At 42.7% G+C, this 27069-nt stretch overlaps 1 protein-coding gene across 5 annotated transcripts in view; it reads left to right on the forward strand.

Moving 5' to 3' along the window:
- Positions 1-2397: 2397 nt before the first annotated feature.
- kmt2d (lysine (K)-specific methyltransferase 2D) overlaps positions 2398-27069 on the forward strand; it is a 32603-nt gene continuing 7931 nt past the window's right edge. For 3 of the 5 annotated variants that reach the window (XM_053644232.1, XM_053644228.1, XM_053644231.1), the window contains exons 1-41: positions 2398-4305; positions 7712-7794; positions 8212-8323; positions 8534-8736; positions 8820-8929; positions 9036-9198; positions 9289-9460; positions 9579-9693; positions 10163-10344; positions 11114-11241; positions 11374-11517; positions 11914-12707; positions 12829-12942; positions 13322-13435; positions 13523-13627; positions 13720-13901; positions 14829-14993; positions 15077-15186; positions 15319-15360; positions 15464-15652; positions 16041-16226; positions 16324-16440; positions 16532-16789; positions 16895-16978; positions 17086-17169; positions 17275-17436; positions 17564-17648; positions 17745-17983; positions 18072-18145; positions 18235-18285; positions 18382-19962; positions 20070-20237; positions 20355-20491; positions 20601-22432; positions 22526-22649; positions 22745-22832; positions 22911-22977; positions 23119-23351; positions 23435-26341; positions 26449-26592; positions 26848-27012. In XM_053644232.1, coding sequence (XP_053500207.1) covers positions 7746-7794; positions 8212-8323; positions 8534-8736; positions 8820-8929; positions 9036-9198; positions 9289-9460; positions 9579-9693; positions 10163-10344; positions 11114-11241; positions 11374-11517; positions 11914-12707; positions 12829-12942; positions 13322-13435; positions 13523-13627; positions 13720-13901; positions 14829-14993; positions 15077-15186; positions 15319-15360; positions 15464-15652; positions 16041-16226; positions 16324-16440; positions 16532-16789; positions 16895-16978; positions 17086-17169; positions 17275-17436; positions 17564-17648; positions 17745-17983; positions 18072-18145; positions 18235-18285; positions 18382-19962; positions 20070-20237; positions 20355-20491; positions 20601-22432; positions 22526-22649; positions 22745-22832; positions 22911-22977; positions 23119-23351; positions 23435-26341; positions 26449-26592; positions 26848-27012 — 11979 coding nt within the window. In that variant the 5' untranslated portion in view covers positions 2398-4305; positions 7712-7745. Of the gene's footprint in view, positions 4306-6214; positions 7398-7711; positions 7795-8211; positions 8324-8533; positions 8737-8819; positions 8930-9035; positions 9199-9288; positions 9461-9578; positions 9694-10162; positions 10345-11113; positions 11242-11373; positions 11518-11913; positions 12708-12828; positions 12943-13321; positions 13436-13522; positions 13628-13719; positions 13902-14828; positions 14994-15076; positions 15187-15318; positions 15361-15463; positions 15653-16040; positions 16227-16323; positions 16441-16531; positions 16790-16894; positions 16979-17085; positions 17170-17274; positions 17437-17563; positions 17649-17744; positions 17984-18071; positions 18146-18234; positions 18286-18381; positions 19963-20069; positions 20238-20354; positions 20492-20600; positions 22433-22525; positions 22650-22744; positions 22833-22910; positions 22978-23118; positions 23352-23434; positions 26342-26448; positions 26593-26847; positions 27013-27069 lie in introns of those variants that run through there. The other 2 variants (XM_053644230.1, XM_053644229.1) reach the window with 2 other exon arrangements.

The following is a 27069-nucleotide window of genomic DNA, read 5'->3' on the forward strand; positions in this document are numbered from 1 at the left end:
CTTCATGTCTTTTTTTTAACACCTGCCCTTTAGACTGATAAATCATGGGTTTGATGATGAACTGCTATTATTTCATGGGTTGCATTGGCTGATGCAACTTTTCAAAAATATAACAAGGCTTTGTTATATTTCTTAGCCGTCCTTTGTTAGTGTCCTGCTGCAAATGCCTCACTTTGGAGTCCTGGAGTAACTGGCAGGCCAGTTATAATAATAATAATAATAATAATAATAATAATAATAATAATTCATAGTTAACCCTGGAGCAGCACAACTGCTCTGTAGGGCATTTCCAATTTGGGCTTTAAATAAATCAGTATGCTAATTTATAGACAGTATCTATGCAATTCTTCTATTTGAGCACAAATATGAGTTTAAAACACAAAAGCCTTAAACAGGAATTGTTATAGAAGAGTTTGCTGAAAACAAAATGCAAATGAAATGGCCATTTTCAATGGTTGATATTTGAGTCTAGAATTTGGTAAATTTGTGGATATTTTGAAGCATCTGCCTAATTTATCTCCTTTTTGTCTTCTTCCATTTCTCTATGATCGATTGGTATTTTAGAAGAATTAATTAACAAGTTCCAGATTGCCACATGTGTCAGAACATTTTTAAAAAGTCAAATTCTTGAACATGTTTTTATTTTGGACATCACTTCACCCTAATGATAGTATTTTACACCCCCTTGTGGACAATATGCGCTATAACAAGGCGTCTTTAGCCTGATCATTAACTGGTCTCTGCTTACAGCTTTTTATAAAAAATAGATCCAACATGGTTATTATACATTCTAGATGTGCTAATTATGTAACTGAGTTTGAAGCCTAAACGAGTGGTTTATTAATGTTCAGACAATTAAAATTTCACCAACAGCAAACAGAGTTTGAAAAAATCACAATCAGGTTGTTAATTATAGTCCTGAATTTGTTTTTATCAGTATACCACATAAAACTTGAAGGAGGTCATTCATAAAGCTGCATTACAAGAAATAAAAGCTACAGTGATAAATGTTATTCATAGATGACCTTTAAATGACAAAATCTAAAGGTCTCTGTCAATGAAAACAAACAGCATTGTTTTTGTCTTAATCAGATTAGATGACATTCAAGCTTCTCTTCAAGAGTCTCTCTGGAACACACCTGTCACCAAGATGGGGATGTACATAACATGTAAATAAAAATATAAGAGAATAAGAAAAAAAGCTTTTTATCTAAAACAATACATCAAATACCACAGACACTCTGAGCAAAGTCATGAAGCAGAATGTACAATATATGTAACCTGTGCTTCTTTTTCTAGCATTTTGGACAGCTGTTGAGATATGTATTAAAGAGGATTATCCAGTTGATGGAGGCTACAGATGGGCACAAATCCACCTAAGATCTTTCTGTGATTCATCTGTATATGGCCAATAGGAGACACCGCATCAGGAAGCCATACCCAAAATTATCTTTGCTAACCAATCAGGTCTTAGAGGTACTTGCCTTCAGGGTTAAAACTAATCCTGAAGCGAAACGTGTATGAGTTTACCAGTCCTAGTCGTATATAGTCTCAAGCTACAGTTTTGTGTGTAACAAGTATATACAAATAATCAACCTGTAATATTTCAAGGTGATAAATAGTTATTGACTATGGTTTATAGTCCATATGTGCATATCATAAAGCCTACAGTATAGAAATACATCAACATATTTATTTAGATTAGTTGTGTTTGGTGGCTTTAACATTTAAAGGATATGTGGCATCATTCATGGGTCAGAATATATAAACTAATTACTTACCAAGTATCAGAGCTCGCTAAAAGCTTTCCTTAAAACACTTTGGAGTAGTTAAAATTCGAAACAATTTCAAATCACTACTAAAACTTTAAGTCTTGTGTTCTGTTTGACCTGTTTTAACTCTTTAGCATAACCATACTAAACCCCAACCCCCCCTCCCCCTTAAACTTTTTATTTGGCTCACTTTCACAATTGAAATTGTATATGCTATAGCCCTGATTCAAATTAATATTACAAACATCAGAGTTTGAATGTTTCCTTCGGGTACTCCGATTTCCTCCCCCAGTCCAAAGACACGTGGTGTAGGCCGATTGGCATTTCCAAATTGTCCGTATTGCGGGACTGGGTGTGTGAATGTGTGCGCACGCGATTGTGCCCTGCAATGGGTTTGCACCCCGTCCAGGGTGTCCCCCGCCTTGTGCCACGAGTTCCCTGGGATAGGCTCCAGGCTCCACATGACCCTGTATAGGATAAGTGGCATGGAAAATGGATGGATGGATTTCAGAGGTAATTTGGCCAGCCTGATGGTACAGCGGGTAGCGTTACCACCTCAAAACTCAAGAGTCCCTGATTTGAGCTTCCTGAGTTTGGTTGCTGCCTGCACACAGTGTCCATGTGGGTTTTCTCTAGCTTCTTCAGTTTCCTCCCACCTCCCAAAAACATGTCATTATGTAGACTGACTTAAAAATGGTCTATAGGTATGAATGACTGTGTGCATGTGATTCCCTAGGGTGCACAGTGGCTTAGTGGTTAGCACGTTCGCCTCACACCTCCAGGGTCTGGAGTTCGAGTTCCACCTGTGTGTGCGGAGTTTGCATGTTCTCCCCGTGCTACGGGGAGACCGGGTACTCCGGTTTCCTCCCCCAGTCCAAAGACATGCATGGTAGGCTGATTGGCGTGTCTAAAGTGTCCGTAGTGTATGAATGGGTGTGTGAATGTGTATGCGATTGTGCCCTGCGATGGACTAGCACCCTGTCCAGGGTGTACCCCGCCTTGTGCCAGATGCTCCCTGGGATAGGCTCCAGGTTCCCTGTGACCCTGAAAAGGAGTAAGCGGTAGAAGATGGATGGATGTGATTCCCTGTGATGGATTATTCCATACAGTGTTACTGGAATAGGCTTCAGGTCCACCTAGACCATGACCAGGATATAGCAGCTACTAAAGATGGGTGAATGAGTGGATTTTTTTGGTTATTCGACCTGACACAAAATAATACAAATGGACGAATTGACTCTAGGACACATTACCACCACACCCTACCTATTTGCACTTATACCTGATCACACACACCAGCAGGTTGGAGCAACCCTGGTCCCGGAGAACCCCCTGTTCTGCACATTTCAATGTTTCCCTCCTTAAACTGAAGTGGATTTGTTCAAGCATGGAAAAGACGTCAAAATATGCACGACCTGGGCTGGGAACATGTGCCCCCAAAAACATAGCTGTCTTCGGTTACTTCACAGAATATTTTGTCTCATCTGCTTAAAGTCAATATGACCAACTAGCAGTACATCCATGTGTAAGAAGCGAGCAGAACACAGGGATTAAAAACCTCCGTCGCGCACTTGTCTCTTCATTCGGGAAATGAATTTGAAAGGGAAATACTTGCATCACTCCAGTCCAGACAAAGTGAAAGCGAGCGCGCCATAATGATTATTGATGGTAAACAAGCTTGCTGGAAAATGGCTGCAATTCAATTTGTAGCGAGCCAGGAGTGTCTCCCACCCCCTCGTAGATCTGCGTTACACTGTTTCACATCATCATACAGTCCGAAAGGATTATTTAAAGCTTTGGTGATTTGAAAGGAAATGAAATAATTGCTGTATTCATATCTCTGCGTAACATTTTTTGGCGAGGAACCATGAACAAAAGCAACATACCCGGCTAAACCCGGTGTTACCATCGGCGCGGTGGGATTGATTAAAATGGATGTGGCGGTGACTGAGAATTAAAATGACTTCCAAAGGAAAACAAAGCATTTACATTAGCTAACTAAGCTCAAGCGCTCGCAAACAATAATAACAACAAGAAGAGTGAGCAATTGAAGAATTGTTACTACTGGACAAAAGATAAGCAAGAGATGAAAAAAAAAAACTTAACCAAAGCAAGCAAGTCCGTCGAGCTTTATTAAAAAAAACAAAAAACAAAAACAGCCCATACAGCCAGGAAAAGCGAAAAACCAGCTACGCAGTAAACATTTAAAACGGCTTCAAATTAGCAAAGAAGCGAGCAAACTAGCGACTACGGTACCATCCCATCTCCTGTGTGGGTATTTGAGTTTCTTTTTTGGATTCGTCTTTGCCTACAAGAGTACAATATGATTAATTTGGTTAGCCATCTTGTACGCTAGCTAATACATGACCAAGTTAGCAGGCGTTACAAGCAGCCAAGGGCTTCGGGCACTTCCCCCAATCCACAACACAGCGCTCAGCCTGCTCAGCTTTATGAAATGAAACCAATACACACGGATTTGTGTCCGTAGGACTGTTTCTGATCATGTATGAGGACCCGAGTATCGTTCTGTAAGGTGAGTTCAACTCTTATAAGCTGTTTTGTTGTTGTTTTGCTAATTTGGAAATTAAATCTGCCGTGCTATCTTAACATGGTGAAGTGGTGCACGGTGTTTATTCATGTCTTTTACCTTAGTGTAGTAGTTAACCTCGTACCTGAGCTGGCATAGTTTCAAAATGCGTGCTCTTTTCTTATTTACTTTACTTACCGGCTAGTAAAGTTTTTTTTTTAATTTATTTATTTATTTATTTTTATATAAACGTACATATTAGCTAGCTATCTCATGTGTCTAAATGTTTTGAGACTCGTTCGGCAGGAAAACAAATCGCATCGTTACTTTATATACCTTAGCTAAGATGCACGAATAGTGTGCCCTTGGTGTTAAGTTAGCTTAGTTTGCTAACTGCCTGCTTGTCGAAGTTCAAATAGTACCTTTAGCTAATGGCTAGCTTGTTTTCACCTCACTGAGTCTTCGTATGTTGGCAAATGGACACTGTCTGTGGCCAACTTTGGCCTGTTTTACTGACAGGAGTCTAGCTAGCTTAATGTGCTATAAGTGTTGAGTCGTTTGCTAAACATATAGCCTTGTAAACTAAGACGTTAAGTTTTTTTTGTTTTGTTTTTTGTTTTTTTGGGGGGTGGAGGGGTAATAGTAAATAACTAACTAGTCAGTGTGCACATCTACATACATTGCGTTTACAGGTGATAAATAGTGTTAGTGGTAAATGTTTTCCTGAATGTTGAGGAAACGTTCTGGGTTACACACTTTACCGCGGATGGATATGCTTTTAAGCTAACTAGCTGGAGCTCGCTATTAAGCACACTCCTGGCCTTGTTGTATTTAGTTGACTACTTTTTAAAGTTTGCGAACTTATCAGTTACAGTTCCTTCACGGTGCTTTATGTTGTTCGTGGTCTTGTAGTCGTATTTATGGCGCTAGTTTAATGCTACGTCGCTAGTTAGAGGAACTTTCCCCCAGCCGTGTTGTTGAATAGTTTGCTAGCAGTCCACATTTTGGATTAGGAGAGAGAGATAGCCATGTTTAGCTGCGTACTTATGTTTTCTGATTGCTGAAAGTGCACACAGCGACTTTCGTAAAAGTGGTAACTGGTGGTGTTGTGTACATTTAAACGTCTACTCTGGATAAACGTCCGTTTTTAGAATAATAGATAAATTCAAAGTAAACAAGCAGCCAGCTGACTCCTTGGGATTTTTCTGTCTCGCATGATTAAGCTAATGTTGACAGCTTGCATTAGCTAGCTAACATAACTAGGTAGGTTTTTTTTCCTTTCCCCAGTCTACGCACTATGGGGGATTTTTTATTACCACTGGGTGTATATTTATTGTTATGATCTACAGTGAATCGCACATTTGCATGTGTACATTACAGGCACTACTAGCTTATTTACATTGCCTGGCTCAGATCACAACTCTTCATATAGGACTGTACTGTAATCAGGTCGGTCTCTCTATTATTTATTTTTTAGAGAAGAAACACATTTAAAAGACTTCAGGCTGTCTACCTTGGTTTCTCTACACACTCTCTCAAGACACAAATTATATTTCATATATGCAGTATCTTTCAAAAGACCTGCCAACATGTTCAACAATTGTGATCAACAGGGTTTTGGTGATGTAGGTTGAAATAAAGTGTCGGACCTGAAATACCACAAGAGAGACAAAAAAAAAAAAAAAACCCAACGTTTTAAACGTCTGAAGAGTGCAGTTTCCCTTCAGTTTCCTTTACTCAACTGTGTGTTGTCATAGGAGGAAACACATGTAAATTCAGGGATGTGGGAGAGCAACGATTTTAACGGTACTTGTAGTAAGAGCGAATTTTTTAAAAGTAATTACATGGTTTTATGTTATCTGAATAACCTCGTGGTGTAACGGTAACTTTTCGTGGTTTATTTATTTAGATGTACAAGCAGACATCATGGTGTGCGAGTTAAAAGCCTACATCCAACCCACAAATAAATTACAAGATGAATTAAACAAAATACAGCTTTTGCATTTGGCTGCATCACACCGGTCATGGATTATTTTCTTATAACAGTTCCACAGTGATTTGTCAACGATTGCAATTTTTAATTGATCAATGAACAGCACGTCATGCTTTTAATCCATTTATTATCCATATAGATTATGAAGATCATCTGCCATTCATGTCTCTCTGAACGAGTTGTTACTACAGAAATGATAACATACTGGAAGGAGCATTTGAATCACAACCATGACTATTGTCAGAGCTGTTGTTAAAGAAAATTGTTTAACCTGATTTGTTAAGAATCAAGAGTTCAGCAGTGTGAATTTGTTAAAATCCAGAATAACAGAGAGTCTAGTTTAAGGTTGTGCTTTTGTTCAATTTGTCATCATATTAGCTCTTTAATTAATATAAAAGTAATGTGTTAATAATTATAATCTGTTTTAATGACAGCTAAGGGCATTTCAGGTGGGAGTTGAGACATGATAGACAAAAAAAAAAAGAATACCAAATATGAATGCCAATGTGTAATTTCCTAATAACAAATTCTTAAGTATATTGTTGTTAAAGCTGTTCATTTACAGCCCAATCGTTCACTCTTTCACTTTTTATTTTTACGTTTCATTCTTTACTTTCAGCTTTTGCGTTGCACGCAGATTTAGACGGAACTAAGTAGCAGCAGCAGCTTTGTTTCAGTCCGGAGTGGTTATGAACCGTCACAGGAAGCGGGCCACTCGGAAGTTGTGTTTTCTTTGTGTATCTCCGTTTACTGTTGTTTTAAATGGAGGAAGTAGCATTACGTTTTAATTATGTACGCATTTTAAATATTTGATTGCCTTGGCGTTACGCGTAGCGACCATATCCCAATGCATTTGTTGCTTTATATTTCTGGGTTGATGATCGGTGGCCGGATTTTTGTGCAGAGAGTTTGTTAACCCCGGTTAGCAAGCTAGCGATCGAGCTAAGCTACACTGGCTACATGTACTGTAATCTGTCGCTAACTGGCGGATAAAACGTATTTAGGACCAAGCACGCACAGACCATTTAGCTTTTGTTTTGTCGCTGGCTGTCGCTCCCCCTTGTAAACTAAGAGAATGAGCTGAGGACACAAATGCGATTTAATGGTCAGTATTCCACATTTTGTCTTGTTGCAATATTACTGTGCAATGTGAGAAGAGCAACGTATTAGTAGAATGCACGCTCCAATTAATCCTGTCATGAAATAGTCTGACTTTGTAACTTTTTTTTTTAATGAGGAGTTTGTAGATAAACTTTGCAGGTCGTTAGAAAACTAGTTAGCTGTGTAGATAGATGCCTGTCCATGAATCTAACATCATAGATCATGCTGGACCTAATAGATTCAAAACTTATTTACACGACTAGAATTAATATCTGAAGGATTTCTAACAGGTTTTACACAAATCTTTTCCTGTTTCAGGTCTCTTTTAGGGAGATCGTCTTCAGGAGAAGGAATGGACGAGCAGAAGTCAAACTGCGAAGAAAATGATTCAGAAAAAGCAGGTTAGATTCAAACGTATACTTGTTTTGGCTTGTTGTTTGTTGTTGTTGTTGTTGTACTTTTTCACTCCGTTTTGTTATATGCAAAACGACGCAGATGGTTTCTCTGACGTTCTTGACTTTCTTAGCAGTGTAACATACATTGGTAGATTGCATCTTATTGTATGGACCTGTAATTGACCTTCATACATTTTTACACTGGACACATTTCTGAGAGATGCAAAGCCAGCTGTTGGATTTCTGATTATTATTATTTTCTTCCTAGAATGATTCATGTGGCAGTTGTTTTTAAGGCCGGTGTGAAGAGGGCATTTTCTGTGACATGAAAGAGCTACTCTGTGAACTTTTTTTTTTCTTTTTTGCATCTCTCTTCTTGACTTGCGCATGTACTTTAAGCTATATCTGACCTGTGCTTCCCAGCTGATGACAGTGCCTCTTCAAACGAGACCGTCCCGTCTCAGGGGGACTCAGAAGCCCCTTTTGCTGCAGAGGACATCTCAGGCACTACTGTGGACCCTTCCAACGCACCAGCGTAAAGTCCTTTATTAACATTCCACTTTTTCTTTTGCGTACATAAGCTATTCGTGACATGATTTTCACTTGAATCTAACAAATTACGCACAGTATGGTATCCATGATCAGAAAATCGCAAATCAATTTTGAGAGTGAATGTTTTCAGCTTTCCAGAAGTCTTAAATTATGGCTGTAATAGATGACTCCCAATTTTGTATGGTGTGTTCAGGGAGATTGTCAGAGCCTGTGCGCTTTGCAACTGTGTTGAGAGAAGTCTTCATGGACAGAGGGAGCTCCGGTGTTTCGGGCCCTCTTCCCATCGGCCCAATCTGGAGCCATCTACCTCCTCACTGCCGTTAGCTGGAAATGATGACCTGTCTTCCATTGGCTTCTCTGAACCCATCAGTCCTGCGTGTCTCTTTGATGACAAAGGTACGCTCAAAATGACCTTTATTTTGGACCTGTTACAACATGATTGTGCTGTTTTTCCATACTGTTTACTTCTTTTGATACAGGGAGCTTTTGGGTTCATCACTGGTGTGCAGTATGGTCAGAAGGGGTGCAAAGGGGTGAAGGAGAAGAGCTGATAAACGTGGATAAAGCGGTCATCTCAGGGATACAGCAGGTGGACTAAAAATCACTTTATACTTAAAAGCTGACTCAAAGACATGGCGTGTAAACTGATATGGTCTCCTGAGCTAATTTTATTATTTTTTCCGTTGTTGTTACAGCCGTGCGATTATTGTAAAAGGATGGGTGCGACCATCAGGTGCCGTGCTGCGGGTTGCTCACGGTCCTACCACTTCCCTTGTTCGGCTGCGAGTGGATCGTTTCAGTCCATGAAGCAGTTGGCTCTTCTGTGTCCTGAGCACAAAGATCAGGCAGAAGAAATGGGTAAGGAACTCTGCCAAAGAAACAGGAGATAGCTGTCATTGGTTCACGTGTTGAATTTGTCTAAATGGCTGCTGCTGCTGTTGTTTTCAGCTGGAGAGGAGGCGTACTGTGTGGTATGCGACTCTGCAGGAGAGCTGTCAGGGTTACTGTACTGCACAGGCTGTGGGCAACACTACCATGATGCCTGTCTTGAGATCAGTGCCGCACCACTCCAGCGGTCTGGCTGGCAATGCCCAGAGTGTAAGGTGTGCCAAACCTGCAGGTATGTTTGAGAGAGCAATGTCATTCTACCATAAAAAAAAAAAAATGACGTCTGGTCGTTTTACATTTAGGTGACATCTTGGTCCTTTTGCTGATTTAAAAATGTTCCTTATGTTTAGGCAACCAGGGGAAGACACCAAGATGCTGGTCTGTGATGCATGTGACAAGGGCTATCACACATTCTGTCTGCAGCCAGCCATGGACTCTGTACCCCCTGACGCTTGGAAGTGCAAAGTAAGCTCCATCTAGCGTCATTTTCTCCTTCTTCAGTCGTATATTTAAAAATAAAGATCGCCAAAAGGGGAGAATGATGTGGTACATTTTCAAATTTTCAATTTGCATATACTCAAAAGAGAACAAGCTGCGTACATACAAGTTACGCTTTCTACTCGGCGTTTATGACAATGAGTTATTTAGCAAGAAAACAAAGAAGACATCACACAGTTAATAAAAATAGTGAAGTGTCATTTAAGGAACCGTGTACATGATCTCTCATGACAGTAAAATTGCACACTCGGCACATTTCCTTTAAAACTAATTTTGTCTCCAACTGATAAACCGTACAAACTCACACACTTGCTGTTCTGTAATGCTTTAACACCTGATAAAAATAGTCCAAGACTAACATCCAGTCAAGTACTTATTTAGTATAAAAACAGTTTAAAATATGTTGGGGTTTTTTTTGTGTGTGTGTTTATTGCAGCGGTGTCGCGTGTGTACTGACTGTGGGGCTCGAGGACTTACTCTCCCTGGGTCTGAGCAGTGGTTCGAGAGCTATTCAGTCTGTGAAAGCTGTCAGCAACGGCGCATATCTGTCTGTGGGGTGTGCAGTAGGGTCACAGAGTCATCAGTCACACTACAACACCGCTGTTCCATCTGTCATAGGTGAGTACCTCCATACAGAAGTACGGCTGGCTACACAACTTTTTTTTGTGTGAGTGTGTGTGTTCATTCTATTGTGGGACACTCTTGGGTTCTATAATTTGAAGCTGCAGCCACATTTGATAAGTTTTCATCCTTTTATTCTGTAAAAAAAAAAGTTTTTAAGAGTATATTTCAAGGTTTTGTACTTGATTCATTTAATGACATGACAAAATTTGTTATTGCTTTGGTATGTCTGCTTAATTCCTACTGGGTCATCGGTTAAGTCTGGCACTATACTTGCAGCTGACGGTAAAATATCTGCTCAGAGGAAAAACGATGCTCTCTTCGGCGCTCCTTATGTTTTCTAATCGACCGAAACGTGATGTGGACTAGCAACAAAGAAGTAATCAAAGCAAAGTGTGTACCTGATTGTCAGTCATGCTAGCCACATTAGAAAGTGAAAGCTCTGCTTCTTGCACTAGCGTTTAGATATACTCTAGCCTTGTTGTGTGGCGTCGGAAGGGGAAATGAACGGGAGGGGTGGGTCTAGAGATTGATATTTAACAGTTGGATGAAGTACCTTGGTGGTGTGCATTGAAGACACAGGTTGGTTAGTAGTCTGGTATTAATTCTTTTCATTTCTGCATTCTTTACTCTAAAGTTGAAGGCGATAGTCTGTTTCGTCTGAATGACTACATAACAACAACAAAAAAAGAAAGATATGATCAGGTAATAAAATGGCGAATCTGATCCTAAAATGCTTAATAAAAATGTTTGTTTCCCTCCATAGGTGGATACACAGTGAGTGTGCATCAGTCTCAGAACCTCCAGATGAAAAATGCATCTGCGTAATCTGCAGAGAAGCACAGAGTGTTGTCTCTGAGACCGAGGATGAAATAACAGATCAAGAGAAATTGGGTATGTATTGTTTTTTTAGCGTCTATGAACCATCAAAATTACTCTTGGAGTCTCTGGGAATTATTTGTATTTTTAGGCGGTGATCTCTGTCCATGTAAATACTGGGTTTTTTTTTTTCTGACTTCGAAACAGAAGCTGAGGTTGTTGAAATGGAAGAAGTTCACAAGAGCATTAAGGAAAAGGGATCACAGCAAGAGAAGATTGTGGTTTCTACTGATCCACACCTGGACGCTCAAGGCTCTACTGAGGAGCAGACCCCTGTGGCCGAGGTTTCAGGTAATCGTTAAGAAAGCATGCACAAGTCATGGTTTTCCTCTCCTAGAGAAATATTTTAAATCTGTTATAGAAATACAGATTCCATCCGAAACGGTGTGCGTGCTGCTGCAGATATTCTTTATGTGTAGAGCAAAACGTGATCGATTGAGCTGTCAATCATTTTGAGGGCCCGAAGACTGCAGTCTTTCCCTCCTTAGTGCGCACTTTTTCATCAGCCAGTTAACAGATTGCAAGAATGTTGTGTAATGGAATTGGCACAGTGAAATTTTGAAGCTTAGGAAGTGGTGTAGCAAGACCTTGGACTTCAGCTTTTCATAAAGAGATTTATCAGGTGTTGTATCTTGTTGGCAGACATTACCTCACTGTGTTGTATGTTATCTGTCTTCATTTTAATAGGTGTATGTGATGATAGCAGAGTCACACAAGGCTGTAGTGAATCTGTTGCTGATGGTGCTGTTAGTATGGAGGATGAACCTAAAGCTCAGGAGACAGCGAGTGGCCTTGCTAATCCTGTCACCGACACTATGCTGGAAGCTGGACCTAAAGCAGCAGCAGATGTTCAGCTACAAGAGGAAGGCAGCAGACACGGGGGAAAGGAATCGAGCAGTAATATGGACGTGACTGTAACGGAACCTACGCCGTTCTCTTCCTCGTCACCTTCACCTCAGATCCCTCTTCCTGTTGTTTTAGATGAAGCAGAGCCTGTTGCCATGGACATCTCAGAGGCAGGGTCCGAGGTGCAGAATGAGGAGATGTTAGACAGGACTTCTCCCGCTGTTCCTCAGGCGGAACCCTCTGCCTCAGACACAGATGACCGAGCAGGTCAGTCAGAGGACGACGAAGAGGAGGACGAGATGTTAGGGGAGGTGCGCTGTAAGGATTATAGTCAGGCTGAAGATGTTTCAAAGCAGGAGGCTGATGCTCAGGAAATGAGCATCAAGTCAGAACTGCTCCTGGATGAGATGTCCAACATGAGCCACGGTGATGAGAGCAGCAGTGGCTTCCTAGGCTCGCCAGCAGAGGTGGACTCCCAGATGCTGTCCATGGACCTTGGTGGTTTGCCAGCAGGTAGGGCGCGCTCGGACTCCTTGCTCACCGAGAGTGATGAGTTTTTGCCCTTTGACTCTCTCAAGTCTGATGGAGAGAAGTTAAAGCGAAGAGGATCTCCAGGTCGCTCTAGAGTGAAACAGGTAGTGTGTTGTTTGTTTATTTATTTTTGTATGGTATCTGTGTATTATTGCGCTCATCATTTGCATATAGTTTTGCATGTATGAAAATTCACATCCATGGTTTGTTTTATTGATGATACAGCAGGGGAGGGGCAGTGGTTTCCCAGGAAGGAGGAGGCCACGAGGTGGAGGAAGTGGAAGGGGACGAGGACGATCACGCCTCAAAGCTATGGCATCTTGCATCGATGCTTTCTTAGTGAGTTTCTCTCATGTCTATGCTATATTGCTTTGCTTTAAATTAAATGCTGACTCAAACTTTACTTTGAATACAGTGCAGACAGATCCCTGCTGTGTGTGTGTGTGTGTGTGTGTGTGTGTAACCAAATGAGCAGTTCAGTTTGTATATGTAGCTTGTGTCAGATGGTTTAGAAAATGTTTATTTTTGTACAGCTAATTCAATGAAGTTTAATGCACTGTACTGAACAGAATATTAGTTTTAGAGTCTCTAACATCAGTTAGTAAGGCCAGAATTTTTCTGGCATATGCTCAGCCGCAAATGACTCTACAATGAAAACCAGGTCAGCTAGAAGAATGTTTTGCATGTCTAACCGAAACACCTTCTGTCATCCCTATAGCAAACCATGAGTGCAGACTCTGGCCTGAGCAAAGAGGAGGAGGAGGAGGAGGATGACACAATGCAGAATACAGTGGTGCTCTTCTCCAACACTGATAAATTTGTTCTTTTGCAGGTAAACTATGGTTTTTTGTTTGTCTGGCACATGTTCATGACGTTCTAGGTTGACAATTTGACAAGGCATTCTCTCTCTGCTTCCTAGGACATGTGTGTAGTATGTGGCAGTTTTGGTCGAGGTGTAGAGGGCCAGCTGCTAGCTTGTGCTCAGTGCTCCCAGTGTTACCATCCATACTGTGTAAACAGCAAGGTAAGCACTTCATGAACCGTGATGTTATTTTCAGCTGCAGTTTGTGCTCATTTTGAGAATTTATTTATTTTGTTTTTCCATTCCCTCTGTAGATCACTAAGATGATGCTAAGGAAAGGCTGGCGTTGTCTTGAGTGTATTGTTTGTGAGGTGTGTGGGAAGGCCTCTGATCCTTCACGGTTGCTGCTGTGTGATGACTGTGATGTCAGCTATCACACATACTGCTTGGATCCACCGCTGCACACCGTGCCAAAGGGAGGCTGGAAGTGCAAATGGTACAAAACTTATTCATCAGTAGTTTTTTTTATTTTTGTTTGTGTTTTTTTTGCTGCAATACGTTATTTGTCAAGTAACTATAATTCAGTGAGCTTTAATTTACAGGAGAGGTCAAATAATAAATGATTTAGCTAGTCCAACGGGTATGTTAATTCTGCTGTGTAATTGCACTCATGTACTGGTTACCTGGGAAATCTACTCCTAATATTGCACTTTAATATAGATGCAGCAGCACTTCATTTAGCAAACATATGGATTATGTGTATTAATGCTGTTTATTTTCTGTGCTAACTGTCAGATGTTATCCCATAGTGCAGCAGGAGGTAGGATTTAGAAAAGTGTAGTAAGTACATACCCCAAGAAATGCAGTTGTGCTCATAAATTTACATACCCCTTGCAGAATCTGCAAAATGTTAATAATAAAGAAAAAAAAGAAGAGAGATCATTAGTGCTCAAGAAAGCAACATGATGCATTAAGAGCCGGGGGGTGTTAATTTGTGTAAATTCAGTTATTATTGTGTCTTATGGACTATATGTAAACATCTGTTATGTGAAATGGATTATTCAGGGCAGTACGAAATAAAAAACAAAATGCAATTTTAATGAGCCCCCTTTATTTATTTATTTATTTATTTATTTATTTATTTATTTAACATTTTGCAGATTCTGCAAGGGGTATGTACATTTACGAGCACAAATGTACATGAACCCGTGTGATTACATCCAGAATTACATGGCAAATTAAATATTTTTGTTTAGCACTAGAAGCTGACATGAAGCAGGATTGATCAGCAGCTAACTCTGTAGTCTGTCGGGTAATGACAAACGAAAACGCTGAAAGTGTTTCCCCACCATGTGCTTTGTTACTGCTGGTGTGGACATAAATAAATAGACTAATGGCTTTGTTTCCATACCGTTTGTGCTAGGTGTGTGTGCTGCATGCACTGTGGGGCCAGCTCACCCGGGTTTCACTGCGAGTGGCAGAATAACTATAACCACTGTGGCCCTTGTGCCAGTTTGGTCACATGTCCTGTATGTCATGAGAACTTCATGGAAGAAGAACTGCTTCTGCAGTGCCAGCACTGTGACAGGTACATACAGTTATAACTTGAAGAATGCAGTGGTTTTAAACTGGAAACAGGAATGTTGAATTAAATTAGTCTTTTATTTGTAGATGGGTGCATGCTGTATGTGAAAGCCTTTATACCGAGGATGAGGTTGAACAAGCATCTGATGAGGGCTTTGCCTGTACAGCTTGTACTCCATATGTTCCCAGACCTGTCGGTGAGTCTCTTTTTGTTCTGTTGAAGATTTTTCTGAGTAAAGAAATTTACATTTGAAATGTGCAACTGTATTTTTTTTTTCTCCAAATATTCTTATGTTTTGTTGTTGTCTGCTTTCATATTGTTTCTACAGTGGAGTCCCCAATGATGTCAGTGTTCAAAATAAAGGAACCTGGTATGTCTCTTTTGCACAATATACCTTTTTCATTTTGGTTTATCCTCTTGAGTACATGCCGTTATATGAATGTCTAATCCAGTTTAAAACCTTTCTTCTTCAGAGCCACAGTTCTACCGCCTGGAAGGTGTCTGGCTTACGGAGACTGGAATGTCTTTACTGCGTAGCATTTCCATGTCACCCCTGCATAAGCGCAGACAGCGGCGTTCCCGACTGGGGACTATCTGTATCGATGGAGCTCCTGATGGCCTGGAGCTGAAAGAGGGCGATGGTGATGGAGAGGAGGGGAAATGTATGTTTTTATTACCTTTTAACATGTATACATAAAACTTCACAACATCAGTCAGCTGAATATTAGTCATGTGACTGACATCACAGTCAGCTGATTATCAGTCACCACAGTTTCACTATATTTGAGTGCAAATAAATGCCGTACCTGTTTAACCAGAGAAAGCTAAACACTCCTGAATCGTTTCTATTAAATTATTAAATTCATTGATTCAGTCTTTCTATCTGCAATAATTCTGGAGGGGACTGTATTCTTAAACCTTTGCATTTGTAACTATCTGCTCGGTTGTCATATTGTAGACCTTCTCCTGGATAGGTTAACAAAACCATTAGCTCAATACCTGTTTGAAATTGTTAGTTACAGTACAATTGTCCTAAACCTGCATTCTCAGGCTGTGCCGATTCAATGGAGTGTGACTCTAAACTGGAAGCTCCTGGCAGCCCAGATCGTGATGGTGGTATGGACAAGGAGCCTGGGGCAGATGGAGGTGTAGAGGGGACAGCTGACTGTGATGTTCTTAAAGGAGCAGATGAAACCGATGAAGGAAAGAAGAGGAAGCGTAAACCATACAGGCCAGGTGACAGTGGATTCTCTGATATTGGTGTTTTTATTATGTATTTGTTTATTACCACAAAGGGTTATGAGTGCTGAAGGACTTAGTTGATCCTTTGTAGGCATTGGAGGGTTCATGGTCCGGCAGAGAAAATGTCACACACGGCTGAGAAAGAGTTTGTCTGCATCTGCTGACAGTGTGACTGAAGGACAGGCAACAGAGACAAAACTTGAAGAAGGCAAGTGAAACCAGCTCTCGTCTGCCAAGCATATAAACATGCATTTATGTTTAGGCCAACGTGTTAATGGTTAAATGTATATTTTTTTAAGGCCCTCATCCTGACATGGATCCACCTGATGTGAAAGCAGCAGAGGGAGATGGTGAACTTGCCAAAAAACGTAGAGGGAGAAAGAAAAGCAAACTGGAAGACATGTTTCCTGCATACCTGCAGGAAGCTTTTTTTGGGAAGACGTTGCTCGACCTGAGTAAAAGGGCTTTTCTGGCCCCTCCAGCCCAGAGACATTCTCAGGGCATGCCAAGACCCACATTACCTGCTCCTGGAGGTAGACCTTCAGTTTCAGAACCAGGTATGGTAATGCTCAGTAAAACGTTGGGTATCTGAAAGTCATTCTGAAAAAATCACGACGTTATATGTAAACCTCAGCATTTACATACATACGACTCTGTTGTAGTAGAGGTTGAAAACCGAGCACCTGAAGCAACCCTTCAGCTTAAGCGAGAGGCTGATGGCTTAAAGCCTCAAGGAGAGATAAAATGTAAGTTGCAAAACCAGTGGAATTATCTAAATATTTTAATGTTAATAGTTTAGTCTTAATCTTTAATATGAATAAATGTATTGCATTTGCACTTTTGCATATTTCAGTAATTGCAGGAGCAGGGGAGCAATCCTCTAACAGTGATCAGAGTTTAAGTGACACCCCTGGTTCAAACTTACCGAAAAATGGAGGTAAAACCTGCTCATGACCTTCAGTAAATGATTTTTTTTTTTTTTTAAATAAAAGAATTAACTTTTTTTTTATTAAACATTTTTTTTTCCTTTGGTTTGAATTAGGTCTTCCACAGGGGACAGAAAAGCAAGACTCTGAGCAGTTCTTCCGTAAGGTACTTGGACCCTCAGAAGGGAGCACTCTAAGTGGGACCATTCAAACTAGTATGAGGCCTGTCTTAGAAGGGGAGAGTAATCGTAGTGGTTTGCCCCTAAGGAACCTTCCTGGTAAGATTAAACCAAATGCACACCTGCTAGTCTGTATTTGCAACTGACTGATACCTTATAAGTGCAGCTTGACCTTGATTGTTTAATTGTTTAAAATGTATTTATTATTATTATTTTTTATATGCAGGTGCTTCCACATCTGGCTCATTGCCCTCAGCTAGTATGGTGGAGTCTTTTCAACGACTTTCCCAGTCCCCATTTTTTGATCCGCTGTAAGGACAAGTTAATTTTGTTTTGATTGTTACAAAACATTCAGTATTTATTTTTTACTTATATATGTTTCATTAATATAAATATTTGTTACCCAGTGATCGTGGTGGAATTTTCAGTCCAGATCAGGATGAGGAAAGCCCTTGGGCAACACCTTCCACTCCAGCCACTCCCACTACTCCTCCAACACCTACCGAACAGGAGGGAGATGGCCTGTCATACAACCAGCGAAGTTTACAGCGCTGGGAAAAAGATGAAGAACTTGGAAATCTATCCACGATTTCTCCTGTACTCTATGCCAACATCAATTTCCCTAATCTCAAGCAAGACTACCCAGGTTAGTAATCATTTTGCAGAAACATTCAAGATTAAAATAAAATGGTCACCTTTTGTTATAAAAGCAAAAATGAAATACTTTTTCACAGATTGGGCAAGCCGCTGCAAGCAGATAATGAAGATTTGGAGGAAAGTTTCAGCTCCTGACAAGGTTCCCTTTTTGGTAAGAACATGGACATAATAGCCATAATGTCATTAGCATAAGATTGAGTATTGATATTTCCCTCCTTACCTTCTGTTTCATTCCTCCAGCAAAAGGCCAAAGATAACAGGGCAGCTCAGAGAATCAGCAAGGCACAGAAGGTAATACTTTTAACATCAATTTGATGCATTTCCAGAGTCAGAGAAAGCATTACTGATTTTTTTTTTCTCTCCCCCCCCCCCCTCTATTATTGACAGCAAGCAGAGAGTCAGGTGTTAAGGCCTGTTAAAACTGAGCCAGTACGGATAAAAGGGGAGCGCCCCAGTCTGCACCTTCAAATTCCACCACCCTCTGGCTCTCTTTCCACTCCCTCTCAGCCTAGCTCTGCTGAAAGCGCATTTCCCTTTACCCCAGATACGGCGTCTTCAGTTTTTTCTCCAGATGGATCTCTGAAGGCCTCAGGTTCAACAGACGTTCATACCGACTCCTTTCCCAAGCCTCCATCTCAGTCCGCACATGCTCAATCTCAACCGTCAACTCCTTATTTACAGCCTTCCTTTAGCCCTCTGCAGGCCTCCTCAGGTTACCCTTTACCTGGCCAACAGGGTGCTCCTCAGGGACGGCCGACCAGTCTTGGTTCCCATGATATGCTGCCAGGAATGCCTCGCAAGGCTCAGCTGGTTGACCCATTCTTTAAAACTCAGCAGCAGCAGATCCTTCCACCCCAGTCCCAACAGGCATCTCAGGAAGCTGTTGGCTTACCTGAGAGTCCTCGACCAAAAGCAGTTGGGACTGGAGACCCTCCTTTGTTCTCCCCATCCCACTCAGCTCACCATGGAGAACCAATTCGTGGCAGGCAAGAGTACACTTCATCTTCCTCCCCCTCTACTGTTACTTCTTCGCCAGGAGGAATGCTGCAAAACAGGGCAGACATGAGTGCTCCTTCTCCACGTGCCTCTACTGGCCTAGGCACAAATTCCCCTGCAGGAATGGGGGACTCTGGAGATGGCTTGTTCAAAGCTCCTATGACTCCACGCATGCATCAGGGTGATGCTGGAACCTCATCTACTCCACTTCCCCCTAATCTGTCTCCTAATCATCCTCCAGAGAGTTATCGCCAGTCTCCCTCTTCTTTTTCTGATTCGTGTGTCCAGTCTCCTCTTACACCCCGGCCCCAGTCAGGAGATGGTTCATCCCCCTTGCTTCAGAGACTGCCTATGCCCCAGCAAGAATCTTATCCAAAAGTTGCCTCTAGCCCTCAGTCACAGGGTAGTTCTCCTCTTACTCCAGGAGCACTCTCCAATGATGGATTCTCTGTGCAGTCACCAGCTACACCACGCTTTCATTCTCCAGACCCTCATTCACGGCCACCCTCACGGCCACCATCACGGCCTCAGTCCAGAGACCCTTTCACCTCCCTGCACAAACCTCCTCGCCCAGCCTCAGTAGTCACCGAGGCTCCCTTTAGAGGCTCACCTCATTCCAACCAGCAACCTCCTTGTTCACCTTCAGTAGGAGATCCACTAAGTGGAAAACCACCTGGACCACCTGGTTTTAGTCGCAGTCCCATGGATACCCTTCAGATTAACCAGCCGCAAGCAGTCTGCTCAAAACAAGTAATAACTTCCCAGCAAGCTCAGGTTCAACTCCAGCAATCGTCATCTATGCCACCGACCATGGCTGCCGATTTAAGCGCTAAGACACAGCTACCAGCTGGAAATCAAGATGCGCATCATCTACCAGTCATGCCAAGCACCCAAGAGCTGCCTGACCTTTCAGCTGGACAGGACCAGTCGCTAGTTGGCCTTAGTCCTTCAGAGCTTGAAAAGCATAGACAGGTACAGAAGCAATTCATAGAGGTACAGAATAATTAGGGCCATCTAATCAGGTTTCATTAACTATTCCCTCTGTGTTTCTTTTCAAATTGTCTCCCTTTTCGCTGCAGAAACAAAGACTTAGAGAATTTTTGATCAGACAGAAACTGCAAAGGAACTCTCTTCGGCAAGAGAAGGAGGCAAATGTGCCTGTTAACAATGCTCCAAATTGGCAAGAAGGTGAAATGGCTGTTTTTCAACCAGATAAATCTCAGCGAGCACCACCTCCTTATCCACAGGTATTTTTCAGTCACAATGACCGATGAGATAAGGGTCTGTGTGGAACATAATTTCAAATGTAGTGAACTATGATGTGTTGTGGTTGATTTGTCTTGTAAAAACAATATCCCAATTAGGACAGAGCAGCTGTTGCTCAAGTTGCCATCCCAGGCAAGCTATCTGTACCTATGGGAACAGTAGATGAGAAGCTGTGCCGCCCTCCTCCTCCTCCTCCTGCTGGAACACCTGGTATGATTGACCCCAATGTGCTAAGGTATGTTTGTGTAATTTCTTTTGTATCACACGTTCTATTTTAAACGCATGATTTAAGAAGTAAGACCGGCAGCATTAATACATTTAGATGTCTAAAAATTTGTCTGTAGGCAACCTGGCGCTAATCTTTCCCAGGGGATGTATCCTCGTCCACCATTTCCTACACAGTGGCAAAGTCAGGTTGCTGGTCAACGGGGTTTCCCACAACCATCCATGATGGAAATTGGACCCAGGCACCACCTTAATGCTCCTTTAAACAACCCTCTTAGTATGCAAGGGATGCAAGGCATGCCTAATCCTCTTACTGTGTCACAAGGCACTGGGCCCGAAACAATGCAACACTCCGTGTCTGGACCTCCACCACAGTTCATAGAATTAAAACATAATGCCCAGAGGCTGCCAATTGGACCCCAGTTCTTGGCAAGGGCACCTCAGCCCCGACCACGCCTGTTTATACCACAGCAGGATGTGCCTGCTGGATTTGGTCCAACATCCTTGCCACCTTCTTTTGCTGCTCAGGGAGAAGGTGGGCAAGGTCCCAGACATGGGTTGCCACAAGCTAACTTGGGCCAATTAATACCACAGCAGAGCAATATTCCTCCGTCTCAATCCCAACTACAGTCACATGAGGTTCCATCTACCCATTCAAACACGCCTGTCTCCCACTCAACTATTCAGCAGCAGAGTTCTCAAAACAGTGCTACGAGAGAACAACAGTCTGCGGCAGAAAATGTCGACTTACCAGAGGCTGACCTTGAGGATCCTTTTGCAGCCAAAGACCTTGGAGAAGCAGGGGCAGAAGCTGGAGTCGAGGATGATGATCTTGCACTCGACTTGGATCCTGATAAAGGTGATGATGATTTGGGGAACCTTGACAACCTTGAAACAAATGATCCCCATTTGGATGATCTGCTTAACAGTGATGAGTTTGACCTGCTTGCATACACTGACCCTGAGCTTGATCAGGGTGACCCCAAGGATGTTTTTTCTGACCAGTTACGGCTTGTTGAGGCAGAAGGTGAGGGTTCAGGCACTAAGGTGGAAGAGAAACCTAAAGTTGGTACAACTGCCAAGCAGTCAGTCACAGCTTCCACACAACTACCTTTAAAGACTGAGGCTTCCACAGCATCCTGTGTTTCACTTCCTCTCAAGGAAGAGTCCTCAGATTCCAGTGAACTTGCTACAATCAAACTTGAAGAGAAAAGCTCTATTGGTCCTCAGCAGTCAGCACAGACTGTGGTTAAAGATGAGATGGGTGAAGCTGTCTCTTTGCTTCTAAGCGGAACATCGTCCAAGATCTCAACTCAGCCAGGTAATTCATCTGCCTCACTAAGCACCGTCCGCTTAGGTGGCGTTCCATTTCCTCCTCCAACCCAAGCTAATACTTTGGCATTTCCTCCAGCTACACCACATCCAGACCTACCCGAAGATCCACTTGGTCTGCCAGATGGTGGTGGCCAGCACTCACCTGCAGTTGATCTTGACAAAGTAGAAAGCTCACTGGAGGCAAGTGAGCTGCCTCTATTGATTCAGGATCTATTGGAGCATGAAAAGAAGGAGCTTCAGAAACAGCAACAGCAGCAGCAATTGAATGCTCTACAAGGGGGGTTGAGCAGTCATCTTCATAATATTCAGAATCAACAACAGCCTTCTGGGGGACCAGGCCAGATTTTACTACCCCATCATCGTCCGCCTCAGGGTCTTGTGAGTCAACCGGGAATGGTACCGAGGCCTCCTCACATGCTAACCCAGCAGCAGCAGAGGATGCTTAGTGCGCCAATGCCTCCACCTGCTCATGTGGCAGTGGTGCAACCACAAGCAATGATAAGAGCTGGACAGCCAAGCAGCATTCACCCAGCTCTCGATCCACAGCAGCAAGCGACACCACCTCAACACCATCCAAAACCACAAACTGTCCCTGCCAACTTCTTCCCAGATAAAGGTAGAGTAATAGACTGTGGATCTTCTGGTCTTTTGTATAACATGCTGTTTCTTATACGTATTCACATGACTATATGACTTTATATTCTTTCAGATCTGGATAAATTTATGACTGATGACATAATGGACCCTATTGCCAAAGCAAAGATGGTGGCTTTGAAAGGCATCAAAAGGGTGTTGACTCAGGACCCCATGAATGTACCTCCTGGTATCAATAGGTACCTTTTGTTGATTCAGTATAAAACCACATGTTGCTGTTTTTCTCCTATAGCAGGGATTGACCTTTTATGCCCATTTGTTTTTACCTTTGTAGGCAGCAAGTTTCCCTTTTGGCCCAGAGGTTGGCTTCAGCACCAGGAAACGCAGACGCTCAGGCCCACGTTGGTACTGGACCATCTAAGGTCAGTGAATTGTCCTTTTTTTCCCTGCTTGGTTACGAGTTTGAGTTTCACTGATCATAACACTTCTCTTAATTTCAGGAAGGGGAAAGCAGTGATAAGGTTCAGCCACGACCTAATCCTCCACAATTTGTCCAAGGCATCATCAGTATGTTCTGCATTCTTTTCCTAAAATATTTCCGTGATGAATGTCCTTGGTCTCTTTTTTCCCATTTGTTTGTTATAGCATAAATTTCAATGTGCTGCATAAATTTCAATGTACCTATAGTTTAAACCCTTTGCACAACAGATGATGCTGAACAGCACCAATATGAAGAGTGGCTTGTACACACCCAGCAGCTGCTACAGATGCAGCTAAAATTTCTGGAGGAACAGATAGGAGCACATCGAAAATCCCGCAAAGCGCTTTGTGCTAAGCAACGCACGGCTAAGAAAGCAGGACGTGAATTTGCAGAAGCAGATGCCGAAAAGCTGAAACTGGTCACTGAAGAGCAAAGTAAAATCCAGAAACAGTTGGATCAGGTGAGCATTCTTTCATACTTCTCGATTAGGCTATTACTTAACGTCTGTCTATTTCCTAGATTACAAAGTTTCTTTTTTCCTAGGTACGTAAGCAACAGAAGGAGCACACCAATCTGATTGCTGAATACAGAAGTAAGCAGCAGCAACATCAGCAAGGCTCCTCCATGCTAGCACCTGGTCCCTCAAACCAGGGGCCCCACATGCTTTCTAAGATGCCAGGACAGATTATAATGGGTCAACAAGGGGGGCCGATGATAGGTCAAGTACCTGGAGGCATTCCTCAAGGGGGAATGCCGGTTAGAATGCCACCAGTGCATCCATTTACTGCAGGCCAAACCCCTCACCCTGGGGCACTTGGCACTGGGCCTCCTGGCCTGTCTGCTGGATTTTTCCCACAAGGGCCTGGTGCACAAGTACCAGATCCAAGGATCCTTCAGGAAAGGCAGATGCAACAAAGGATGCAGATGGTGCAAAAACTGCAACCGCAGTTTATGATGGGACAGCAACCTGTGACGCATCAAAGCCAGCAACCTGGTGTTATGAATCAGCAGGCTGGACCTATAGGTGGTCAGGCACCTCAAGCATTGATGAGCAATGCATTAATGGGGCAGCAGCAACCAAATTTACAACCGGGATTAATATCTAACCAGCAACATCAACAAGGCCTTATGCAGGTTCCTCAGGGCATGATGGGAAACCAGGCAGTTGGGCAGGCTCAATCAAATATCATCGCTCAGCCAATGACTCCAAATCAAAATATGATGACAGGTCAACAAGGCATAGCTGGAAATCAACCGGTGCAGCAGCTGCAGAGACCTCAGGGTTTGATGGGCCAACAAGTTTCCAGTGAACCACCGCATATTCTTAGAGGGCCACAGGGCCAGCTTACTGCTCAGCAGCAGAGTGTTCTGGCACAGCGTATGCTTCTTTCACAGCAACAACAGAATACAGCAAAGAATCTTGCACAGCTCCAACAGCAGCAAATACCACAGCAGAGACAACTGGCACAAATGGGTGCATCAGAACAACAAAGGACAATGGGAACACCTCCTTCAAGTGGTGTTCAAGGGAATGTCGATAATTTGCAGCAGGGAGTTCCAGGCCTCCCTCAAGATGTTCAAAGCCCAGCTGCTAAAGATGGTGGAATCCTTAGCCCTAAAACTCCACCCCAGCAAGCTGGATCCTCAACTCCAATCCAGATGCAACAAGGGCCAAGTGGGGATCTGCAAGGGGCGGTTGGTCAGCAGCCAGCAACTGTTGCTTATATGGTTCCACAACAACAACAAGCAACACCGCAACAACCAGGACAAAATGCTGGATCAGCACAACAGCATAGCTATGTAAACAACCAGCAGACTGGATTACAACCTCAAGAACAGATGCAACTTGCTTTACAACGACAAAACTCCATGAATACAGAACAAGTGAAACAGGAAGGTCAGCAAATGTGTTATGTTGCTCAACAGCTACAACAGGGAGGTCAAAATGTTGCACAAATTCAGGGCATGCTAGCACAGCAGAGTAGCCAGAATCCATCTGTAATAACTAGTAATCCAAACCAGCAACAAGACGTATTGGCCCAACAGCAGCTAAATAGAAGTCAACAAATAATGATGACTCAGAGGTCAGGTGCACCTCCTGGGCAAATACGAGCTTCTATTAACATTCAAGCCTTACTTGCACAGAACCCTCAGTTATGTCACCTACCTCCTAACCAGCAGTTACAGCAAATTCAGGCAATAATTGCTCAGCGGCAGGCTCAACAGCAGGGTCAGATGCTGAGATTGCAGGGACAGGCACAAGGCCAAATTCGACCTCAAGGCCCACAACCTCTTGGTCCAAGAATGCCAGGGCTTGAAGCACAGCAGCAGCATCCCTATGTGTTTGCTGCCAAGCAAGGTCCAGTTGGTTCTTCACAGCAGCAAGGAGTAATAGGCCAGCCCTCTGTCATGGCTCCACAATTTCAGAATGCTGGATCGTTGCACCCTCAACAATTGTCACAAGGAGTCTCCCCTCAATACAACACAACTACCCAACAACAACAGCAGCAGATGATGCAGCATCAAATGATGAGAGGCCAGGTACCTTTGGCACGACCAATGATGGGCCAGGTTCGCCCAACACCTCTAGGTCATATGGCTAGACCAATGTCTCCTCGTCAAATTATGGGTCAGGGATCACCTGGCAGCCCCCATTCTGGTCAGCAAAGACAAATCATGGGCATGCGCCAAACTCCACCAGGCCAAGGGCAGTGTCTTGGTGTGAGAGCACTTAGCCCCTTTCAGGCCTCTCCTTCTCATGTTGGTTCTCCTGCTAGCTCTACTGTTCAAGAAGCTGGCTCAAGTCCAGCATCTTTTAATAAACATGATTTTGGTACTACATCTCTCTCTAACCACCCGTCACCCGCATCTAGATCAGAATGTGGTGCTGGAAAAAATAGTCCGTTTAGTAACGTTGGAGCAGCAGCAGCAGCCTCACCATTAAGATCACCTATAGCTAAGGCCCCACAAGAAGTATCAGGCCTCAAGTCTGAGCCTCATGGTCCAGGTGCCCAAAAGCCAACAACTGCTATTCCACTTAACGGCCCATCTCCTAAGTCGGTATCAAACCTGCCACAGCCATCAGTTTCAGCAGCTGTGGTTGAAGGAGAAACGCCTAACGAAAGGGATCTGTGTAAGATCATACTGCAAAATATTAAACAGGAACCTCGAGAGATTAATTGTGACTCAGGAGCTAGTGGGGAGGCTTCTTCTGCAACTATTAAGAGAGAAATCACTGGTGACACTGGAAATCCACCAGGCGACACAATGGGCCAAATTCCCAGAACAGAGACGAGCCAACAACTTCTGCAAAAGCTACTTCGAACCAAGAGTCTTCAATTGCCATCGCAGAGGACATCTGATGGTATCCACAATGAAATAAACGGGCATATTAACAGTAAGCTCGCAATGTTGGAGCAAAAGCTTCAGGAGACCCCACGTAACATGGAGGTAAAAACTTGCAACTAGGTTTTCAGTAACGTAAAGTGGTAGAATGTATCCTTGAATAAACCGTTAAAGTCCGCTCTTTTTCACCTACTTTTTTTTTTTAAATTTAGGATCTCCAGTCTATTACTAAAAGGCCGCCTGTAACAAAAGCCAAGCGGACTACAAAGGCTGGAGAGCGGGGAGCAAATGCTCGAAAAAAGAACAAAAAGGATGAGGCTGGAAAAACAGAAGCAATAATGAAGCAGCTTAAACAAGTAAGGACTGTGAAAGTAAAAGAGAATGTTATTAGGGCTGCACAATGTAGACATGTACTTTAAAAGAATGACTTATCAGCACACATTCAGAAAATTGTCTGCACCACTGATTGTGATCACCTGAATAGTACGGGCTTTGGCATCGCAAATCTAATATTGCACTAATGATTAACGTGCAATATATTGTGCAGCACTTTATTATCCTAGGTTTGAGCAGTATTCAGTAATCTACTTTTCCTCCTCAAATCCTCTTAGGGTCTGTCTCTTCTTCCTTTAATGGAGCCCTCCATTACTGCTAGCCTGGATTTGTTTGCTCCTTTTGGCAGCAGTCCAGCTAATGGCAAAACTCAGTTGAAAGGATCTTTTGGAAATGCAGTAATAGATAATATTCCAGACTACTATTCCCAGCTCCTTACTAAGGTACGTGTTAATTTTATGCTACTATGAATCTCTGAATGTGAGGACCACTGGTCTGCA

The sequence above is a fragment of the Ictalurus furcatus genome, chromosome 15 (genome assembly GCF_023375685.1).
Source record: "Ictalurus furcatus strain D&B chromosome 15, Billie_1.0, whole genome shotgun sequence".
Classification (NCBI taxonomy): domain Eukaryota; kingdom Metazoa; phylum Chordata; class Actinopteri; order Siluriformes; family Ictaluridae; genus Ictalurus; species Ictalurus furcatus.